Source organism: Lemur catta, chromosome 10, assembly GCF_020740605.2.
Source record: "Lemur catta isolate mLemCat1 chromosome 10, mLemCat1.pri, whole genome shotgun sequence".
Classification (NCBI taxonomy): Eukaryota; Metazoa; Chordata; class Mammalia; order Primates; family Lemuridae; genus Lemur; species Lemur catta.
In genome coordinates this window covers 67,846,748-67,871,047 of record NC_059137.1, presented here as the reverse complement: position 1 = coordinate 67,871,047, position 24,300 = coordinate 67,846,748, and the positions used below count along the sequence as shown (strand labels likewise).

Below are 24,300 nucleotides of genomic sequence, written 5' to 3'. Positions count from 1 at the left end.
TGTCCTCAATAATAACTAACTCCATTGCCTCCTTGCCCTTCAGTACTCCAAGCAAGCCTGTTGAGTCATTATCTCTTTATCTGTAGAAAGGGACATGATAACAGTACCCATCTCAGTGACTTGCTGTGAGGATTTAATGAGACCCTAAATGGAAAATACCTGGCACTGAGAATGGCCTGTAAATGGTAGCTACTGTTTTTAATAATTTAGCTACTAATTTAAGGAAATAAATTCCAATGGTCCTGGGATCAGTGTTCCAAACTACTTAAATCTCTTAAATCTCTAATATATTAATTGATCTTGATCGTTGATCACCGAAATAATCCTGAAGTTGTCACACACACACACACACACACACACACACACAAACGTTATGATGTCCCAGGCACCCTGCTTACTGTGGCAAAGAGCAGTTTGATTTGGAAATGTTGGCACCTGGCACCAGGGCAGCATTCCTCCAATTACACTAGATTATAAATAAGAATCACCTGAAGCACAACTTAAACATATAGGCTCCTGAGCTCCACCTTGGACCAATCAAAAGCATGTCCTGGAGAGAGGCCTAGGAATCTTTAAATCATCGCCCCAGGTGATTTTTTTCTAATCAACAACTTTGAAAAATACTAAAGAGACCTCTCACTCCATTCTAATTACAGCTAAAGTCAACATCATTTCTATGTAATCGGTAGACCATTGTTTACTAGAACATTTCAGAAGTCCTTTGACTTAGTAATTTTATTTTGAGTTGAACTGAAAGTCACTTGGAGAGGTCAGTTGGAAATGGGGTTGTTTGTGCTTTGGAAAGGTTCTCAGTGTTTTCAAGTAACTCTCCCTTTCATACTGGCCGGGCCCTGTGCCTCCTTTCTGAACTGCCTGCCTAATGCCCTCCTCTCTTGAACTTCCTGCGGCCAGTCTCCTCCTGCTTCATCTCCTTTCTGATCTCGGCCTCAGGTCTGGCTTGTTTGTCTCTTCACTGCATTTCTTGAGTAGAACATTTGGTGCTTTCCCAGTTCACGATGCTTTGCTGGAATAGTCAATTTCCAGGGATCTTACAGGCTGGCCAAAACAGTTTGTTCCGAACAGCGACGCCGGGCCGAGGACTGGCAGCCGTCGGCCGAGCGTTCCCTGACTCGGCACCAGCGCTCGTGACCTTGGCAAGCGCGCGCCGCCCGCCCCGCTCCTCCCGGCGGCGTCAGCGCAGGGCCCAGGCTGGACTGTGGAACTGAAAAGGGCGGGTGGGGAATGGAGAGGTTTCGCAAACAGTAGAAACGACCTAGAAGCCATCAATCAGTTCTTTTTCCTTTCTGGAGGCGAATCCTTCTTCAAAAAAAAAAAAAAAAAAGTACTTGGGGGAGGGGAGAGAAATATCTGCCCAGGGCTGGAAACAAAGCGTGAGAACTCAGATGGCAGAAAGCGGCTAGAGTGAGAAAATCCGAAGGAGGGAGGCTGGGAGCGAACAATTGGGTTAAAAATAGAAACGTAGCCTGCTCAGGACTCGCTCTCTCCAACCCCACCCAGACACCGGCCGCCGGGCCAGTGACTCGGCGCCGCGCGACTGCAGCGCCGCCACGCTCGGCCCCGCCTCCCGGGCCCGGTGACTGGATGCCGGGGCGGGGCCTCGGGCCCGTGACGTCACCGCGCTCCCCGCCGCCGCCGTCGGGGTTTTCGCTGACGCACAGGCCCCACCCCCTGCCCCCCTTTTCCCTCACCGCCCGAGAGCCGGGCGGAGAGAGCGCGTCAGTCGGCCGGGTCGCGGAGCAGTCAGCATCGCGGGCACCGGCTCGTCCGCTGCCGGGAGCCGCGCAGCTTTTCTGGCAGTGGCAGAAGCGACGGACAGCGCCATCAGTGGGCCTTCACGGCGCCCAGGCCTCTCCGCACGCCCTCCGCTCATCCCCCTCGTCGGCCTGCCCTGCCGCCTGTGGAGGCGCGAGGCGACGGCGGGCGAGCGCCTCGAGCCGCGTTAGCCGCTGCGGCCTCGGTCCTCCCTCCGCCTCCTCCTCGGCCCCCCCGCCTCCCTCCTCCCACCTCCCGAGCTCCGGCGTGTCCCGGCCGCGCTCGGCGCCGCTTCAGGAACAAAGGAAGACCCCGCGGCGGCGGCGCCTCCTCCGCTTGCGGCTCGGACCCGCTCCAGGGCGCCCGGCTCGCCCTTCCCGGAGGCCTCGGCCCGGCCCCACCGCGCCGGCGTCTCGCGCGAGCCCGGCTCCTGCATTTGGGTCCCCGCAGAGTGAGTGGTGCGAGGCTGGGGGCGGGAGCCCTGCTTCTCGTGCCGGGCCGGGGGCGGGCGAAAGGGGACCGGCACGCCGCGGGCGTCCGGCGGAGCTCGAGCAGGCCGCAGATGGCGGCGTCCGGGGGAGGGGAGCACGCCCGCCAGCTCAGGAAGCACAAAGACGGAGGCGTCATCCTGTCGTCGCGGCCCGAGACCTGGCTCCCTGCACAGCCGGCTCGCTCGCACCAGCACGGTCGGGGAACAATGGCCGGCGCGCAGCCTCCGCGGTGCCGGGCTCCGGGCCTTGCGTCGGTCCCGGCTGCCCTCGGCGGCGGTGCCGCTGCGGACAGCCTGACCCGGATAAACAAAGGGACCGAGACGGCGGCCGCGCCCCCTGCCCGGTGTACCCCTTAGCTCTCCCCCTCCTCAGACGAGCCATTCAGGGTCGGAGGTCGGCGCGGAGCCGGCGGGTGTGGGGCCGGCCGGGCCTGCGGAGCTGCTGTTCTGCATGACTCAGTGGTTTTTGGAGGAGGCCCTGCTGGGCTTTCCTGAGTGAGGCCTTTGCACGGAGGGGGTTGGGGCACCAGTGGGACCCAAACTTGGTCCAGAATGCACTGGAACACGGGGTTAGGGGTTCTCCGTCGTTGGGTTTGTTTTCCCGATATCGCTGCGTTTGCCCCCCAAGATCTCTTGCGTGGAGGAAATGGAGCACCTTCCCCTTTGTTTCGTGCCTTTAGGCTGGTGAACGTGAAATTTTTTTGCTTCATTGCACGCACTTCGTTTAGCTGTGTTTCGGGGAAAGAGTCCAGTTACCTTTATTGTTTCCTAAAGATGTCTAAGGAGATGTTAAGGTAAAGTAGTATATAGGTCATAGAGCCCTGTTCTTAAGCCCGAGATTGAGGTAATTTGCAAACTTCTGAAATTTAAATGCATTTTATTTTATTCCTTATTTTTATGGTGGTTTTTTTTAAAGTAGGATTTCAGAAGTCAATTGGTTAAAATAGTGCAATTTATCTTTCTAGATTTTTTTCCTTAAAATATCCCCCCAAAATTTGAGAATTTGTGGTTTGTTCTCTCTCCCGTTTTCTATCTCGGACCCGATAGTAAGCCTGAAAAGGAGTCTTTAAAAATCAATATACTCCATTTGGCAAAGAGAGGGTACTGAGATCTGGAGAGTAAGGACTTGCCCAAGGTCACTGACTTAGTGGCAGGTTAGAGACTAGAACTCAGTTCTCAACTCCCAGGTGAGTAGGCGTTCTTGCTGTCTTTTAACATCGTGTGCTACCTGAAAGAAATACATTCCATAGGTGTAAAACCCCTTTATTCTGGTTTGGGGTTGGAGAATTATTGTTAACCCGGGTTTTTTGTTTGTGTGTGTGTGTTTTTTTTTTTTTTTTTTTTTTTAGCTATGAGTTAGAGTAAGCCATAAACTTTATAAAAATAATTCATTCCAGCTATTCCTTGATAGTGCTGACACAAGCACACACTAAGTTTCTAACTACTTTAACGGTACAAAATAGAAATGGTATTGTATTTTTCTAAAATGCAGACAAGTAGGAGGAAAAGGCAGTATACCTAATGGTGAACACAGATTCCTCCTCCCCCCATCACTCCTCCAGTAATTACCACTAAATGTAAGATGTAAGAATTCTTTGTTCTGATGCTTTCTCTGCTGTTTAGTTTTTTCTAAACAACTGTGACCATTTTAGCTTCATGAGTGATTAATCATCCTTGCATCTTATAGATTGAATTTAAGATTGTTCTCTAGTCTTCCTTATGTTAGGGGGAAAAAAAAAACTAGCAGCCTTTTTTGTTTTGTTTTCTTTTTATGTTAGATACATGAACGCTGCATCCTTAGTTCTTGGGGTTGTGTAGGAGTTGGCAGGCTCTGAGATATAAATAGAAGCTGATTTCAGAGGCCCCTGTTGACTAGGCTTTATGTGAGAGCCTCCATCCAGCTCAGCCTGTCACATTGCAGCCTTGTGACAGGCTGAAGCGCCCTCCCATGTGATCTAAGCTTCTGAGAAATATTAAAGCAAGCTGTGCACATGTGATGGCATTTAAAAGCTGGCTTTCTAGGGGAAAAGAATGTAAGATGGGAAGCCGTGTAGGAGACTCTAATGTCCTGGTGTCTTGTGTGTCAGTTGAAGGATATTTATGATAAATTGAAGATGGAAAGGTAGACTGCTTTATATGGCAAAGTGGGTGAAATCAATAGATGAAGTCCGTACCATTTTATTTATCTAAAATGGATTTTAAGAATCAGATTAACTAAAATGATTTAGTGTCGGTTGATGATCTTTAAACATAGACTGGTTTGCATTTAAAGACAATGTCAGATGAGTGTATGTTAGTATAGGAAGTGTAAACTAGCATAATTCTTTAACTAGCTTTAAGGAATGGCCCAACTTTTTGCATAAAGCAAAGATTCACATACTTTGTGCATGGTGGGCATGCAAATAAATACCTCATTTATTATTTGAATCATATTTTGCTCATTATACTCAGTATTTAAAAACCCAGCTGAAAGTGTTTATTAATAAACTTCATAAGTGATGTTGAAATGTTTACAATACCCTGACTCCAAAATGAGTCAGCTAAATTCCATTTACTATTTAAAGAGACAGTGTCAACCAAATTAATAGTATTGTTTGAAATATGTTGTAGATCTTGGTTACTCTTTATACAAGCTTGATTGGCTTGAAATATTTGTCTGCTGCACTTTACTAGCAAAAGGAAAGGTTACTGTCATTTAAATGTTTTGGGAAATAATTATGAACATCTGGCCAGGTCAAAATTAGTTGGTCTCCTTCCCTCTTGGTAAAGAATTAACACTTGTTAAAATACTGTTTTTAGTAATTCAATAGAGTATATTCTAGTATGTGGTATTTGGAAAATTGGCAGTTTTAGCGCGCAGTTTCCCTTATTGAATAGCCTCAGATATGCTTTTTATACATTTATACATAGTTTAAGATGACAGGAAAACCCTCCATAATTTTCTTTTAAAAATGATTTTTTTCTTAAATGTTTGTTTTCTTTTGTCTAGAGGAAAGCATATTAAATTTAGCTCAACATTACTATATTTTGCTAATTTTAGCAAGACCTCTGGAAAAGCAATGGTATGTTTACTGTGTGAAGTTTTTTCTGGTAACCTAGCATTAAATATTAACCATTACTAAAGGTTATGTATTTATATTGCCTTTACTGTATTTGAGCTTGGAAAGGTTTCATTTTCTGATTTAAGGAAGACAAGTACTTGTCAAAATTAAGAGCCTTTGGCTGATAAATCTATGGCTTATAATTTGTGATTACAGGTTTCTAGGCATTGGCTGTAAAGTACTCTGAAATAGATTTTCACACCTCAAATGGTAGAACATCATAAAAGGAGTTTCAAAAGCAGCTGACCCCTAAATTCTTAAAGAACTTCACTTGTTGGTGCCAGGGTAGCAGGAAGAGCTACCAGCTCTCTTTTCAGTCTTTTATAAAGATACCTCATTTAAAGAGTACAGATAACTTGCCTCATAGCAGAATTGTCAAATTATTGATGGGGCCCAAGTATGGTTAAGTGTTAATTTTAAGAAAGCTTTAGGGTTAGATCCAATATTCAGCCAGTTGATACTTATCAAGAGTCAGTGATTGTGGGTTTTTTCCCATTTGCAAGTTTCATATAATATTTTTAGCCAATGAAGTAAAAACATCATTTGAAATGGTCTGCCTATAGTGCAGGAGAGCAGAAAGTAACTCAAAGATACCAGTTTTCCAAATTGATTAAAATATAACTCTAATATCTGGCAGACTGACCTCAGAAGTTAAAAATAATACATTTTAATACTTAATGATGGAAATTTTTTTTTTTAGTCCTAAAGCCCTTTATTTTATAAAGGCAGCAAAATGGTCTTAATTATCTCTGCCCATTCTTTTTAATGATTAGCACAATTTGGGCCTTTGTTAGAAACCAGCTTGTTTAAAAATAACAAAGGTACATTGGTGACATGCTAATTTCTAAATTTTTGTTTTGTTTTGTTTATAGCAGAAAAATATGGCTCAGGAGACTAACCAGACCCCAGGGCCCATGCTGTGTAGTACAGGATGTGGCTTTTATGGGAATCCTAGGACAAATGGAATGTGTTCTGTTTGCTACAAAGAACATCTTCAGAGGCAGCAGAATAGTGGCAGAATGAGCCCAATGGGTAAGTTGTTTCCAAGGAAAAACACATTTGAAGAACTGGTGGACAGAAAATATAGAACCAAGAATTGGGGCCAAAGACTAAGAATGCTGAAAGCCCAAAAAGAGAAGACTTGACAAGAGCTTGAAATTAAAGTAACAGCCCAAGTATTTGACATGACTGCATCAAAAATGAATGACTATACGTACAAACATCTTATAGCTTTTTTCCAGCCTTTTTTTTTTGTTTGGATACTCAAGTGTAGGATTGCAGCACAGTGAAAGTGCTTAAATCACTAACCTCATTAAATGCAAGTATTTGTTACTAAGTCTTGATAGTGAGTGAATTTTTGTAGTGTTGATTGGTTCCTTACAAATCCTGTTTTTAAATAGGGACAGCTAGTGGTTCCAACAGTCCTACCTCAGATTCTGCATCTGTACAGAGAGCAGACACTAGCTTAAACAACTGTGAAGGTGCTGCTGGCAGCACATCTGAAAAATCAAGGTAAGATTGAACATTTCAGAATTTTTATGATACTGCAAAGAGGAAACTAAGATGTCTGTACAAACCATACAGTAATAAAAATGTTAATATATCAGATGCTCTTAGCTTTGCACGTGTTATACGATCAGGAATTCCAGTGTCCTTTAATATATGATTCTTAGATCTATGAGTAAAGATGTATATTACAGTGTATTCCTTAACGCCCTCAAGGGTACTGTGTTGGAAATGCTGTGCTGTTTTTATTTGTAATTGAGATTTAGGGATTGAGAGACAATAGACTGTATTATAGTGCCACAGAAGGTGTTTTGGCAAAGCTGCCCCTTTTGCCCTTAACCAGGTTACAGGCACAGCTAAAAATTCCTAGTTGGTATAGTAGAATATTGTAACCTATACAAATGATGCAGCCTTGAGTTGATGAACCATTTATCAAATTACTTTCTTTATTCTCAATCATTTGTTCTGGGTATCCTATAACATCCTTTTTAAAATTTTAGGTTATCTATCTCCATTTGACCATGTTGGAAAAAATACATAATTTAAAGTTAAATTGAAAACTTACTCATTATCTCAAAGAGAAGTACCCTTAACATCTTTAAAAATAACTGTTTGCTTGAACTCAAATAGAAATGTGCCTGTGGCTGCCTTGCCTGTAACTCAGCAAATGACAGAAATGAGCATTTCAAGAGAGGACAAAATAACTACCCCGAAAACAGAGGTGTCAGAGCCAGGTATGCTTTTTGTTTAATACTAGTTCAGTTCTGAATTCGGTAGCATGAGAAGGAGTTGGTGGGAGGATTCCTTCCTTCCCATTGAAGGACCAAAGAGGAGGGAGAGCTGTAAAGCACCAGGCCAAGCAAAGGGCTGTCTTTAAAGTATCTTAAAATGTAAAATAGTCACATTCTTTACTCTCTTCTCTGCCTATCCCATCTACTTCCATAACCTTTATTTAAATCAGCAAACTTTGTAATCTAGAGGCTGGATGTGTTATAAACTTTTTTTTTCTTCTACTCATGCCTGCAGTGAGGAATGTTACGAACTTAAATTTCAAGGCCATAAAGAAAAATTTATAATCAAAAGCAGTAACTATTCAGTTTTGATATCGTCAGTGTTGTAGGAAACTTTCAAGTTAAACAATATATTGAACACTAAAAGTTGAAGTGCAGGATCCCTATCATTTTGTGGGAGTTTAAAACTCAAATGGGAAGTCATTTTGGTTTTCATGAGATAGTGACTTTGAGGCTGTGCTTCTATAGCACCACCGGAAGTGCCATAATGTTGCAGGAGGACTGGCTTGTTTGAAGTACCCATGCTAGGTCCTAGAAAAAGGTTCTATGCATTTTACACAGTGCACAGTTTATTCTCCCAATTTGTTCTTTTTTGGTAGAGTGATTTAATGCAATACATAGCTTTATTCTGAAAAAATAGTATCTGGTGGTTGTGCAGACTGGTTTGAAGGCATGCTTTTGCTAATACCACAGCCAACTTTATGTGTACTGTATGAATCTTATAAAGTTACCATCAAATTCTTAAGTTTGGCAGGTGAATCTGTTTATATCTGGTATTTTGAAATATTTCATTCTTCAAAAAAAACCTGACCAAATTAGTATGTTTGTGATGCCTTTGTTTATGTTTTTTTTTTTTTAAAAAAAAACTAAATTACTAACCCTGGAAAAAAAACAGTATTGGCTAACATTAGAGCTATATAGCGAGTCTGCATTTATCATTACTTAGTAAGCATTCTGTGGGTCACTGCTATTTGCTTTTTCTGTATCACTTTTCTCTTATTTCCCCTTTCTTTGTATGTCTCAGGGACCACTATTCATTTTTCAGGTGTGGCCAACGAAATGGTTGATTCTGCCCCCATCCTCAACTATTCCTGTAGATTATGGTTTACCCTCATGCCATCAGGAAAAATTAAGGTTGTCATAATAGCTTATTAGGAATAAGTAGTAGGTGGAATATTGTTCTGTTAGTCTAATATTGGGCTATTGATCCCAGTGGATAAGCTAATGCAGATGAATTATAAATTTCAGCAGAGTTTTAGAATAATTTGTCACTAAACCAATCAGCTTACTCTAGGAGCTTGGATATATGCCAGTAGCATTGGTTCTGGCGTTTAGGCAGTAATTTCAGCAATCCATGCATAAATTTGCTATTCTTGAGGTTTGGATTAATACTAAAAAATCTTAAGAGAGTGTTCTAGGTGCTGAATTTTATATAAGTAGAAGTGAATTTTGGTATTTTAAGGAACTATGAATAGTAAAGTAGGCTTTAATACAGTAATCTATTTTTTATTCATTGTAACATTCTACTGATGTCATGTATAAGTTAAAAGTTAAAGCCCTTTTAGGTAGAAGAAAGGTGAGACTTTTTGTAGGTCTTATCTCTGTCCAATTTGGTGCCCATTTTATGTAACTGTCTTAAAGTAAAGGTACTTTCAAGAATTTATTCTGCCTGTGGAATCCTTAATGGTCTGAAATCAAAACTTGACAAGTACATCCTAAAGACTGGTTGCTAATCTTTAAAAAGAAAGTTTAAAAAAACTTTGTGATTTTTCTACATATAAAAATGGAATGCAACTGTGAAAATGACAAAATGATTATCTTGAAGTTTTTGAATCTGAAGTTGATTTTAGGGATTAATGGTTTCGCTTTTATTTGTCAAAATTTGCTAGTTACATCTACAGGATCTCTTCTATAAGCATAAAATCAAAATGACTTTTATAGCCAAGTGCCTCAGAGGTTGGCCACTTTACTGAGAAGTAGAATTTGAACTGCCCTAATTGAGGAGTTTGCATTTAGAAAATTGAAATGTAGAAAAACTGAGCATATGATCAACATCTCCCAACTGTTTGAAACATAGTATTAGAATTTTGTTCTTCAGTACTTGATGTTAAGAGTGAGTTTAAAGGAATTTCTTAAAATGATCCTTTCATAAAATTTAGTGGACCAAGTAGTGGTATGGTGATTGGCAGAAAATTCTCAGATTTGAAAGTTCTGATGTTAAAAAGGGAAGATTCTATTTATTTAAAGTTCATATTTTTAAGAAAAGCTTCTTGAACATTCTCACTAAGAAGCATCATCTTTTGATTTAGATAATTGTCAGCCAGTGAACTCTTAACAAATCTCATTTTTATCCTTGTTTTTCAGTTGTCACTCAGCCCAGTCCATCAGTTTCTCAGCCCAGTACTTCTCAGAATGAAGAAAAAGCTCCTGAGTTGCCCAAACCAAAGAAGAATAGATGTTTCATGTGTAGGAAGAAAGTTGGTCTTACAGGTATGACGGAACACGTGAAACAATGGGACTAGTTGGTCTTACACACAAAAAAATACACATTTGGAAAACAAATGGGCTAAGAAAGGTGGGGAGGTAGTGTTAGGGTAGCAAGAAGATGGGTTCAATTTCCATTTCCATCTGTCTCTCTAATATGAAAAACCTTTTATTAACTTAAGGCCCTCTGAATTATCTTTTATTAGATTAAAATGCATCCTTTTTTGATTATTTTCTTTGTACATTTAGGGAAAAGGTATAGATGAACTAATAACAGTAAACACCTACTTTGAGCTAGGCATAAAATGTTCTAGGTACTTTTTACTTAGTTCCTTTAAATCTCAGAACTTTATGGTTCTTTCCTCAGTTATCACTTGAAGAAACATTACCCAGTTAACGTGGTGTAGGACCTGGTTTTGAATCCAGCTCAGCCTGACTTAAGCCTGTGTAAATTCTAGCCTATCCAGAATTGCTGGAAGAATTAGCTGGAAGGTAGCCCATTTGTTTTCTCCATGCAGTTTGGCTTGCCAAGCACTTCCCTTCACAGAGTCCCTATTGCCCTTGGAAAGGACGACTAAGCATAGTTATTTGAATCTCTTAACCATGTCAAAGGAGGTTAAAAACTCTTTCACAATTTAAAGTGATAGACTCTTATCAAGAGTTGGCTGTCTTTTCATCATTGCAAAGCAATCTGGTTCCTTTTGTGTAGTGACTAAGGCTGTTTTTTTCCTTTTACTTGCCTCAACTTCCCAAGTAACTGCTTCCTCTTGTTTTGTACAGGGTTTGACTGCCGATGTGGAAATTTATTTTGTGGACTTCACCGTTACTCTGACAAGCACAACTGTCCATATGATTACAAAGCAGAAGCTGCAGCAAAAATCAGAAAAGAGAATCCAGTTGTTGTGGCTGAAAAAATCCAGAGAATATAAATTACTACTTGTGAAGAGACTGAAAACTTTGTTTTTATTTTAATATATCGTAGGAAAACATTAAAGAGCAGATGCATGGCCATTTTCCTTTGATGTTCTCCAGAGTTTTACTTTACACTTGTCTGTCTTATAATTGATATTTTAGGGTGTTTGGGTGTTTGTTACAGGCAGAATTGGATAGATACAGCCCTACAAAATGTATATGCCCTCCCCTGAATAAAATTGGATGAAAATCTGCACAGCGAAGTAAAATACACAGATAATAGGGACAAAATTTAGTTCCCATGTGCCAAACAAGATAAAAGAAATCTCTGCATGTTTGCAGCATATCTGCCTTTTGGGAATGTAATCGAGGTATAATCTTTGGCTAGTGTTATGTGCCTGTATTTTTTTCAAAAAATGGTACACCAGAAAAGGACTGGCAGTCTACTTCTACCATATATAGTTAAACTTCACCCTCTTAATTTACACATGTTCTTTGGAAGCAGGAAGAAAGCTGTAAAGAGGATCAGACCTATCTTCCTTCCAGTGAAACAAATATTTGGTGCCATATGGTGCCATATGTAAGCCTGGTTTAATTTGGTCTTCTAAATGCTGTCAAATAAGACATTCTGTGAAAGGTAAACATTGCAACTTGTTATAAGTAAAACCATCAAGCCAACAACAGGGTCTTGAGATAATCTTTGAAGCTTATTGTGCTGGCCTGCACCAGAAGATGTCTGCATTACTCTCATTGCTAAAAATGTGTGGCACAGAACTGCACTAGAATTTGTTTACAAGAAGAAATTAATACTACGTTTGGTTTTTCACATACAGCAGCTCTATTGAATAACATGCATCTGAATTTTAAGTTGCAAAGGTATCTGAACAGTTAATTTTTCATGTGCATCTTTTGTTGAATGTTTTGGTTCAAGAAAGAATGTTTAAAGCTTTTTAAAGACTTCAGTTCTTAATGTAACTGTACCCTTCTGCATGGAAAATCATAACCAACATGGCTGCAGTAGACTTCTTAGTGGTATCCAGCACCACTTGCAGAGGGCTGCTTTATCATATTAATTGTACTTGGGTGTAGGACTCTAGTGTTCTTGGGTGTATTGCATGGGCTGCATTATCTACAGCATTGTACAATAACAACTAGAAAAGGCAGTATACTTCACTGATGCTTGTCTGGTAATATCACTTCTGTGTTATAATGGAAGGTTTTTTGTGATGTATGAAACTTGTGTTTTTTATATATAAATGAGTATAGTTAGATTAGTGTTGTGGTAATGCCTGTTTTCATCTGTAAATAGTTAAGTATGTACACGAGGCACTACTGATTTACTGCAGTGTTCAGTCCTAGTTTTTACTTTGATTCTTAAAGCATTCAGTTTTGCTTTCAATTTTATGTACTTTAGTTCTGAGTTAGATCTGCAGATGTGTACAGATAGTTCATATTTATGTATTGCACATAATCATGCTATTCAGCATTGATGCTATATTGTATTATGTAAATAATAAAAGCCATGTACAGAGGGAAATTTCACTTGTTCATTGGGTTTTTAAGCCACAGTTAGAATCCTAAAGGGAAAATTAGAAAATGTTAGACTTTGCATGGCTACGTTGTAATTTTGATTTCCTTTGCCATCCCTGAACTTGAGAACCGTGGGATGAGTTGTTTGAAACATTTTCAAGTGTGGTACATGATAGGCAGTTTATTTTTGAAGAATGAACAGGCAGGCACCTTAAAGATCAAAATCTTAAAACTCAGGAGAAAGGCCATAATTGTTCAAGTTTCCTTTCTCCCTTTTCCATATTTTGCTTTGATAGATGACATTTTATGATAAAAATTCTGAAGAGGAAAGTAGGCATGATCTATTGTATACAAAAACAGTTAACTTTGATTTTTGTTTTGGGCTTGATTGTAATGTAGAGGACCCATGGACTTGATCTTTCCAGGTGTCATGCCAAATAATGAAGAACAAAAGGAATGAACAGTTATGGGCACACTTTGCCCACTGGGGAACTGAAAAAACCACTGCTTCTCAGTAATGGAGTTTGGGATAGAAATACTTACCCTAGTTTACCTTTATCTGTTACAGTTTGCACTGCCACTTCCAAGTGGGGGAGATGTGTTTGTGTCAAAGTCCCTATGCTGACATAAGAGTACTATTTCCCTAAATGTGAAGGCTATTGAGGTTTCACAATTTACTTGAAAATTATAGTATTTAGAAAGGAAACAGTTTTTTCAAGTTTAAAATGAAATCAGTGCTATGTGGAAAAATATAACTTAGATGGAAAGATGGTAGGCCCTCAGGCTCCATGGGTCTCTGAAGGTCTTTGAATAGTAGCAAGAGATTGTAGTAGTAAATGTTTCCATGATCCTACTTTTATAAGAAACATTAGAAAGGATTTGGACATAATTTGTCAAGAACATCCATTGATTGGGGAGAAGGGAAAGTAAGGCACCTAGGAAGATTCAAGCCTGAATGTTTCCGTCCAGACTGAATGGGCTTTAACTCTAGAATGTATATTGAGATATTAAGCACTTTAAGAGTATACTATGTTCCCATTACATTAGCAGACTTTAATCTTTACACCTACAACCCTCAAAAAATTTTGCTAGGACAGGCCATGATGACATAAATTAACTATTACGATGTGGCTACTCCTTTTTTCAAATCTAATCTTCAATATGCCAAATCAGGTAAAACTAGGTAGGCTTCCCACAATGTGGATTAGTTTGCAAAAGAAAGCTTTTGTTTTAGCAGTAGGGCCCAGTGGTTAAGGTCATGGACAAGTTATTTTAGGCCCACAGGCTGCTGGATCTGTTAGATGAGGATGGTAACTACTTCAGGAGTGTGAAGAAGATACAGCACTTGAAACTGCCTGGCATATAGTAAAAATTTATTATTGTTAGTTTTAGTGTCCTATAGAAATGACTTCAAGAACTTGAAAAATAAAGTTGAGAACTAACAAGATTGGTTATACATTAAGTTGTATAGTGAAAAGGTAAAGATCTGTAACTTTTAAACTTTAAAATGATTAGAATCGTTCTTTTCCGTAAGGCTTTCTTTGCAGACGTCCGCATTAAATGATGTTCCTAGCAAGCAAGTAAAAATGGGCAGATGTCTACTGAGTAATAATAGCAAGATGTTAAGCATACTACTGTTCTAATTTTACTTTGGGGGCTTCGTAATACATTCACGGGGTTCAAAAATGAATTAATACATTGAGAAGCAAAGCCTCTCTCATCCTGACCCTTACCCTCCATTCCAAAAACACTCAGATTTCAGATAGCTGTCATAACTTACAAGGGTCATTAGATCTTTTCTACATAATGTAAACATTTGAATATGTACAAAGAATTTGACTTGTCTAATTGTTCCAATGCAAGATTTTTATGGTATTTTTTTAAACATTAGCTTATAACTTTGCAGAGTGATGGATATGGTTGTTAGTTGATTAGCAATAAGATTATGTAGCCTTAAACTACCTAGTAGAGTTTCTGTGGGTGAGGCAGTAGGCTGTTAATGAAAAGAAACTTGCAATTTCACAAAGCAGTTTCTTGTGTTTGTACGATTTGCTTTAAAAACAAGTGTACACTTGCAAGAGAATACAGAAGTGCCATTTAATACTTATAGCTAATTCCATGCACAAATGCTGGGTTTTAATTTATATGAAAGCAAAGAGCACCTTTTTTGTGTTTTCCCCAAGTGTGCCTTTCTGTTCTAGTCCTCGAAGTAAAAGTTAACACCATTTTGTGGCATAAATGTGAGACTCCATTTTGTCTGTAATGCTAAGTGCTACTTTCCTTTTAGTATGGGTACTGATGTTGCTAAGTCATACTTTACATATGATACTTAAGTCATTAACAGCAAAATGAAAGAAGTTAAGGATTATTTTCTAGTTGGTTAATCTTTTGAGTATGTCTTCCTGATTTTTATTGACACCACAGAACCTCAGATTGTATATATCAAATGATTGATAATGTAACCAAGGCTGTTCGGGAATTGGGGTTATCAGTCGACTGAGAAATTAATAGGAAATCTTTCTAACAAATTCTTAAATTCTTAAATGTCAAGTGCAAGAACTGTTCACAAAATAGCATTTACTTAAGCACTTACCTTTTAAAATTCGTGCATCAGCCAGAAAAAAATATAAATTAATTAATGAGCTCAATTTAAATACTAGAGTCTGAGTAATTTCTCAGACTAATCCTGTGTGCATAATCCATGGCAAATTAAAAATGTTACCTGGTTGTTGCTACATAACATGCTTCTGCCCTCTTGTCCCTCCCCATCACTAACCCTGTGTTCAAACATGCGACTTAGAAAACCATGTAAACGAATATTCAGATTGTCTATTGTGTGGTACTGCATCTACTCTTACAGAACCTCAAACATTTCTTTAAAGAAAACTGTCTTATGCATGCTGGTGTTCTGGTTCTATGTCCACCCCAATGAGAAAAGTACTTTCTTACTAGAGTCATGAATCCTCCCCTAGACCTACCCCACAGTAGGTATAGAAGTAATGCGTACTAAAAATATTTGGCTTCTAATGTTAAGGTTTACGGTAATAATTGCTATTGTAAAAGTAATTCTACAGTAAGAATTTGTAATACTTCCCTGCTACATGGGAGGTTGAGGCAATAGGATCCCTTGAGACCTCAGGAATTAGGGTTACAGTGCACTCCAACCTGGGTGACACAGTGAGACCCTGTCTCAAAAAAAAAAACAAAAACAAAAAACTTGTAATAAATAAGAATGGTTAATCTGTCATCCATCCATTAGCCTTTAACATTTGTCATGTTTAAATGCCTGCTAAAATTACCTATGTTCTTTTTGTTTTGTTTTTTGTTTTATTTTTGAGACAGTCTTGCTCTGTCACCCTGGCTAGAGTGTTGTGGCATCAGCCTAGCTCACAGCAACCTCAAACTCCTGGGCTCAAGCGATCTTCCTGCCTCTGCCTCCCAAGTAGGTGGGACTACAAGTGTGTACACCACCACGCCTGGATAACTTTTTTCTATTTTTAGTAGAGATGGGGTCTTGCTTTTGTTCAAGCTGATTGTAAACTCCTGACCTCAAGCAATCCTCCCGCCTCAGCTTCGCAGAGTGCTATGAGTACAGGCGTGAACCACCACACCCAGTCAAAAATTATCTATGTTTAAACAAGTTTCGTTTTTAATTTTTATTATAGCTATACTGCAGCTTATTTGGTTGGCATGAAAATTTGATTGTTTTGCATATTTGGGGCAGCATAACCAGTTTTATCGGCGGCTAGATTATATCAGATGACAAAATTAATGTAACATGAGACTTTGGAGGTTTGATAAATAAAGCAATGATACCTATTAGAAGCAAGTGCAATCTATAGGCATTAAAATATGATACACTCATATTCAGGCAGGGCCCTTTAGCATTCAAGTGATAGACATGTTTATTTGGGTCTTTTATTAAAAGATAGGCTTTTAAAGTGGATTAAGGAGCAGCAGTTTTTACTTGATAAATTGGTGCCCATGGTAATATAGCAGGTATCCCACTTATCACAGAACTGTGGTATCCATTCAGTATAAAACAGATTTAACAGCTATGTAACTTGATAATACTAAGAAGAGGATTGCACTAGTAAAAAATGCAATAGTGAAAAAATACTAAAAGGACTATACTAGTACAGATTCAGGGTATGAAGTAAAAGGAGAGAAAATTAACAGAATAGGTTTATCTTTTTTTGATCCCTTTATGGGACCTATCTTCCATGATGGCTAACTCTAAACTCATATTTAGAACATGAAAGGTTTTTTTGTTTATTTTGTAGAGCCGGTTTCACTATGTTGCCCAGGCTGGTCTTGAACTCCTGGACTTAAGCAATCCCCCCACCTCGGCCTCTCAGTGCTGGGATTGCAGGCATGGGCCACCATGCTCAGCCTGTTTTGGTGAAGGTTTTCCTCAAACAGGCTTTTCATGGGTTTATCAAGAATAGAGTAAATCCAATCCAAGATTTTCCATTTTAAGGTCATGATTTTGTGTTTAACTCTATGATTCTTAAACACAATGTATTTGATTTTATATAACACCCGCCAAGAGCAACCTAATAAAATTAAACATGGGCTGGTTCAGGTTTCACAAAATTAAAGTGTGTTTAAACAAAACCTAGAAATGGTGTGGATTTGCTCCTAGGAAACATTGAGAGCATGTGAAAGGTACAGCACTTCAAAACCACCATCAGTTTATTTCATTTGTACTTCTTAATAATTGCTGTTAAATTTTCTGAGGAGTTAATACTACATGGTCATTTCTATTTGGCTTTGAGGTGATCCATATGTATATGTGAGTTGTTTTATAAAATCACCACAAATACAGTCTCATACAGCACGAGAAGCTCTAAGGGACTGCTAGAAAGTATTTCCACTCTCTCCAGGCAGGAAACATCATGAGTGCTCTAATATCTGACTAATTGCAGACTAGGACATCTCAAACTCTACTTTTTGTCCAAGCTAGAGGAGTTTTTCTGAGAATTTTCCTGGACTGAGGAGGGTGTTTTAAAAAGATGGCTATTAAACTCTAGGAATCAGAAGGGAATCTAAGAGAATTGTTCCTTTAACCCTCATACTGATAAACTAAGAACTTAAAGTTATGAAAACAATTAAATAGTCTATAAAATTGACAATTGATTAAAAATAGACAGCTTTTAATTACTTCTTCCAAATACTGTCTACTAATAGTTCTTGCGCCATTAGCTAGTGCCTTAAATTCCCTACATCAGTGATGTCCAATAAAAATTTAATGCGAGTCAATATGTAATTTTAAAGTTTCTGATAGCCACATTTTAAAACATAAAAAGGCTCAAATTAATTTTAATATATTTTATTTAATTCCATATGTCCAAAATATCATTTCAACATGTAATCAACATAAAAATTGAGATATTTTATATTCTTTTCTATGTTGGATTTCCTGAGCACATCTCAATTAAGAATAGCCACATTTCAAGTGCTCACTAGTCATATATGGCTATTGGCTATTCTACACCATAGCATAGTCCTAGACTATGAAAGGCGTCTTTGAGGACCCTAGGCAATTCCCACAGCTAACCGAATCTACCCAATGATGTGCAGCCCTTATACAGAAGCCCCCAGATTGGTTTGACTATAATACTTGGCACTGAACTAGAGCGTTTCAAACTTTATAGTAAAGTGAGTTGTTCAGTGGCATGCATTTGTAAAGCTAAGAATCAATAGCTGGGTTTCCAATGAGCTAGAACTATGATATGCAGTATAATAGAAACCAAATAAAACAAGCTTGTCAAAAAGTTGTTACAAGAGGATTCTCACAGCTTGCATCTGTGGGAAGTTATATCATCTTCTGGGAAGTCATTGAGATCTGAGAGGAGCAAACAAATTCTTGAATTTCACACTGAACATATCCCTACAGCCTAGGTATGCCATGTGTGAGCAGGGTAAGTGAGCCATGCATAGTTTCAGCTTTCAAGGAGACCATGAACTAGTACAATGGACAAAAATAACCTGAAGTACTAAATTGGCCACGTTGATTCTAGAACTAAGAAAGTAAATTTATTTGAGTTATGTGAGGACGGGTGGTGAGAATTCAGAATTAATGTTGGATATTATTAGGCATAGATCATTACTTGAATGGAAGCTCTTCTCCCAGTGAAAACACCATACACCCTTGGTAACTGTTGCAGGTGGAGAATAAATTTTTCATTCCAGGGTGGCAAAGCAGTGGACTAGATGATGGTTAGATACTTGCCTATAAAGTTTGTGACTCAAAACCTGTGTGACTCCGCAAAAGTTACTTATTCTTTGAGTATCTGCCTTCTTCTATGCAGACTTTAAGAATTAAAATTATGTTGTATGTAAATACATTTAGTAGCTTTAAGCACATTGTGAGGGCTTGATACGGATTAGGTGTTTTAACATCACTTTTAACAGGGTAATAATCTCAGCAAAAGGCTATATTCACAGATATATAAAAAGCCAGATTCTAATTTATGGAGTGTAACAATCAGTCATTATGTAATCAACTGAAATTCATTTGGTAGAATGAAAATGAAATTCTACCAGCAGTTTTTCTGCAAGACTGATAGTTCAAGCTTGGGTCCATAAGACCCTAAAGTTACATGCAAAATTTGGTGTCTGTGTTTCTTAATAGAATTTTCTTTTCTTTCTTTTTTTCTTTCACTTTTTTTTCCTTTCTTCCCCACCCCCACTTCCTTCCTTCCATAAGGTCTCACTCGCCTAGGCTGGAGAGCAGTGGCAATATCATATAGCTCACTGCAACCTTGAACTCCTGGGCTCAAGGGATCCTCCTGTCTCAGCCTCCAAAGTAGCTAAAACTACAGGCACATGCCACCATGCCCAAATAAATTTTTTTTTTTTTTTTGAGACAGATTCTCACTCTGTTGCCCCAGCTAGAGTGCTCTGGCATCAGCCTAGCTCACAGCAACCTCAAACTCCTGGGCTCAAGCGATCCTCCTGCCTCAGCCTCCGGAGAAGCTGGAACTACAGGCATGCACCACCATGCCCGGCTAATTTTTCTATTTTTAGTAGAATCAGGGTCTGCTCTTGCTCAGGCTGGTCTCGAACTCCTGACTTCAAGCAATCCTCCCGCCTCAGCCTCCCAGAGTGCTAGGACTACAGGTGTGAGCCACCATAGCCTCTTTGTTGAATTTTCAAAGAAATCCATAACTCAAAGAAGACCCAGGATCTAAATGGACTTCCTGTGAAGACACTTGAGATCTTTAAGAGGGAAATAGTGTTACACAAGCCAGGAATATCAAATCTGCCTTGTTTTGCTAAGACAATATCACAAAAAATGTAATATGTTTATTCTACTTGTTAGAGGCAGCAACAATAGTTCCACAGACTGAAGGAGGAAATGAATTGATGAGTCACAAGAATAGTTCTCCAGTTAGTCCTTTTAAAAATAATCTTGCCTTGCCATTGTAGTTTGGGCTTTGCTGATAATCCCTCTCCTACTCTTCTCAAATGCATACCAGGGTCTCAAGACGTCATGCTTTGCATGATGCATGTATTTGCAAGCCAAGAAATGTGAGTTTCAAGTGTGTCATCTTAAATGGTGCTTTTCTCAACCATGTTTAAGTCCAAATATCTTATTGTAGCCCTGGCTGATTTATCAAGGTACACTGTTCTATGTGATGGAGAGAAACCAAACCATCTCTGCACCGTTATTTTCAAGGCTAAAATAGTGGAGAAGTTGAAATTTGGTCTGAGTCTATTTAGGACAACAGCACTTTATTACTAAGTGATCCCTCTTTGGGTGTATACTTTCTCCCTGAACCTGTACCCCAGCCTGCTATCACTGGATGGATGTCTTAGAATCAATCTTTGAAACTCTTCTAATGAGATTTGCCTATATCACATCTAAGAGTGCAAAGGTAGCCTAAATCTTTTAGCAAGGTCATTTACAAACCTATGGATCACCAAAATCAACTGGAGAGTGAAAAACAAACACATACTTGGGTCTCAATTCATTCCCACTGAATCAGAACATGGGAGAGAATCTGTATTTTTGACAGCTCTCTCCTAAGTGATTCTGTTAATCAGCCAGATTTGGGAAACACTGCTTTAGAACATACATCTCCTCTCCCACAAACTAGGCCCACACAATAAAAAGAGGGGTGAGCTTTGACAGTGCAGTGGCTCACTTATGTGAACTGTTGTAAATACGGTTTTCGATATCTATATATTAGCCTCATTTCATTAGTATCTATACGTGGTCTCATTAAAACTCTTGTGTTTATTGTTTTCTATACATTGGACCACATTAGAATATTTTGTAAAATGCTGACACAGGAGCAAATCCATTTCAATTTTAATCTTATGGTTCCTGAACACATAGCTTAGATATTTTACCTGGAAAATCCTTCTGAAAAGTAACTATTTAATCATATTGTTCTTTGGAGTTTGGTGAAACTCAATGATAAAACTCAAACTCAAATGGGGACTTCACTGATCTTACCTACTTATTCATTGACAATGCTTTTATTTACCATCCTTAAGGAAAGCTATTTAAAGCTATAGTCACACTTCCCGATTTTGGAAAAGGGTTAAGGAAAGGCAACGGGAATAAAGAATCATTTTTCTACTGCATTATGTGATTTGTCTAGAAAAGTTGAGCAAGAATACAGCACACGGAAATAAGACATTTCCCAGCATATCCATTGTCAAGTTTCCCTGGCACAACTTCAGGATCTTGTGCAAAAGCATTTTTAGAACAGTAGGTACCCACTTAATTAAATGTAAGTACATAATCAACAGATAGATATAAATATTTAGTTATCACCAAAGTCTTGGCTTCATTTCTCTAAATGGAGTCCAGGACCACATGAGCATACACTGAGAAATACAGAGGAATTATCGGAATAGTTTTTTGGTCCCAAGAGATATGGAACAGAAACATGTGAAGAAGTGTTCCCCATAATCTTCCCAGAAACATGGGAAGGGCACCGAGAATGTAATGAGTCAGAGGTGACCTCCTTAACTGAGGAGGCTGAGCATCACTGAGTAACTGCGTCTCCAAGAGAAATGTAGTAGGAAAAAATTAAGGACCTTGAAATCAGATATTCCTGGGCTCAAGTCTTTGCTTCAGTTCTAAAAGCTATGTAGTTTAGGGCAAGTTATTTAATGCTTCTTCAGTAGGAAAGTGAGCCTAACAAGACAATTTTATAGTGTTTTTGTCCCAATTAGGTGAAATAAAATCCAAAGAGCTGAGTACAGTATTTAGCACAGAGTAGATGCTGATGCTCAAAACTGTTTGCCTACTTTCTTGGCCATCTCACCTTCACTCTGCCCTCTCTGGCATAAGCTATCTCAGTCAAGTTAAGAAAGCTCTTAGCTGGAAAGGAGTGGAACAGACGTCAAAGCCAAGCTCTCATTGATTATTGAGTAAACGGGATGGTTCATCTCTCTTCCATGGAAGGGAAAGGGGTATCACTACTGAGATGAACTCTGGAAATGAAACTCCTCTAATTCATGCTTATCTAAATGAGATTACCTGTGTTGCAAGAACAGGTCATCAGCTGCAGCCCAATATGGGTGGAGTTAGGGGGTCTAGGGGAGATGCAGAGCTCTGCAAGGTGTTTAGGAAGGATTCATGAGGTCTCTCCTGCAGAGAGCAGCAGACTTCAGGAAGTGTTTCACGTGGCAGCAAGTGCAGACAGACTAGGGCGAGTGACCGTATACCAGGTAATAGAGTTCTCCTTGAGATGAGAAATGTAATGACATTGGGGACCTGCTGAGGGGAGGCAAGGATGTGCTACTGGGCAGCTGACATGGCTACCTGCAGATAGTAGCCTATTGCCTTAATTACAGTTTTGTTTTTTGTTTTTTTGAGAAGGAAAGAGAAGTTTATTAATTTGCCAGCAAATGAGGAGGCTGGCAGACTCCCATCTCAAAGTACCAGCATCCTGCCTCTGAGCAGAAGTACAGAGCTTTTAAAGGTTCTGATTAATCCCATCTTTGGCTAAGACAATCTTGTGGCCTCTGCCCAGGCAATTCCCCTGAGCCATCTCCTGTGGCACAAACAACAATGGACAATCTCCTGCCTGTCCCGACCACTAGCCTGCGGCAGGGAGATAGGTTTTAGTTTTCAAAAACAGGGGGGGTGGTTTGAAGAGATAGAAAACATTTTTACCCTTTTTCAGGCCATTCTCTCTGTTACATATTCTCCACTGTCAATTTTACCCTTCCTTATCTATGGGAGGAGGGGTGACATAGTCATTGAGCTACTTCCTGCTGAACTGGGATGATGTTTTAGACAGAAGGTACAGATTAGCAGGTGAAAAAGGGCATAAGCAATAACTACAACCATGAGGATTGACAAGGTGAAATGGACTGTCACCTTGCACACGATGTCTGATACAGGGCTGGGTTAGAAAAGAAACATGAGACCTCTGAGTGTGGAGCTATTAGTTGTACCCTGTTGGTCATCCAAGAGACCAGCTTCTGCAAATTCAGAAATCATGTACAGAAATACTTGTACCAAACAAGGTTTAGGATAACACACCCAACAGCAAGACAGATCAACAGAAGAGGCGATAGCCCTGGGAAATCCTCACTGAGGAGTTGTCCCTCTATCCTATAGACAGAAGTAAAAACAATTAGTGAAAATATCAACATTTTCATTTTTTCCCCCTTTTTCTCAAGCAGATACTTTAAATCGCCTAAGGCTGGCCCCTCCACTGAGGGCTCCACCTCTTTACTTTAGTATGATGGATGCAAGGTTTCACTTCTGACAATTTTAAAGAGGTGTGAGTTGTTAGAGGCACTTCACAGGGTCCCTTCCAATTCTCTGCTTCCAACTGGGGCAGGGCCCTGAAAGAGGCAAACTCATGTGCACCCGACCCATTCATTTGACAAATTGTTTTACTTTATTCTCTTTTACTTATGGTTACGTTACCATATTTACTTCAGGGTGCTAGGAAGGGTCTCTCACAAACATTTTTTTTTAGGGGCTTAACTTCAGCCTGCTTCTAAAAGGCTACCCTTATCCAGAGGAGGGCAAGCAGCAACACCCTATCTCACTGTAGATGGGTTTCTTGTATCGATTCCAGGACGCATGTAATTTCTATTCTAGGTGAAGGGCTTTGCTTACTTGTGGGGTTACCTCTGCTACAAAGGAAGGTCCATTACCACTCTTGTGAAATGTCCAGGGCTCTTCAGAGTGTGCTCCTGGGTCCTGTTGACAATGGGGTGCCTGCCGACATCCTTGCTGTGGGAGGAAGAGCTGCTGAGCCGTCTCTATAGCTGTCTGTCCACAGCGTCCATCACCAGCATGCCATTCTCTGTCTGCTCGGCCTCTTTCCCTGGACTGACCGATGCACAGGCTTGCTGAGGCCTGAACTTCAAAGCGCAATGGCAGTCTCCTGTATACTTCACCAGGCCCTGGTATTCATCCAGCAGGAGCTTGGAGGCGTTCTCCCACCCCCCTAGAAGTGAGCTTCCGCCGCTTCTGAGACAACCCCCCGGTGTTCCTGCTGCTCACCTAGGTTCGCCTCCTGGGCCTGCTGTGATGAGTTTCTTAACCACAGCTTGTCTCACTGCAACCTGGCCCCTCCCCGGCCACCCCCGGCCTGGCTCACAGAGCACCAGGCACAGCTGGTGTCAGAGATCAGGGTGCTGGGCAGGGGAAGGGACCCCTTGGACTGTGTCTGTCCACGTGGCTAGTGCCAATCGAATCCCCACTGTCAATGTTTCCCAGGGCTCC

General features: G+C 39.9%; 1 protein-coding gene across 3 annotated transcripts; it reads left to right on the top strand.

The window, feature by feature from the left end:
- Positions 1-1,741: 1,741 nt before the first annotated feature.
- Positions 1,742-12,594, top strand: ZFAND5 (zinc finger AN1-type containing 5). 3 transcript variants are annotated; one of them, XM_045563766.1, is made up of 6 exons: positions 1,742-2,224; positions 6,240-6,396; positions 6,765-6,876; positions 7,501-7,604; positions 10,026-10,151; positions 10,926-12,594. In XM_045563766.1, exons 2-6 carry the CDS (start codon positions 6,246-6,248, stop codon positions 11,072-11,074), a joined length of 642 nt encoding a protein of 213 aa, XP_045419722.1. In that variant the 5' UTR covers positions 1,742-2,224; positions 6,240-6,245; the 3' UTR covers positions 11,075-12,594. The 3 variants fall into 3 exon arrangements, with proteins under 3 accessions (XP_045419722.1, XP_045419721.1, XP_045419723.1); XM_045563765.1 differs by having other exon boundaries at positions 6,237-6,396; XM_045563767.1 differs by having other exon boundaries at positions 2,219-2,231.
- The last annotated feature ends 11,706 nt before the right edge of the window (positions 12,595-24,300 follow it).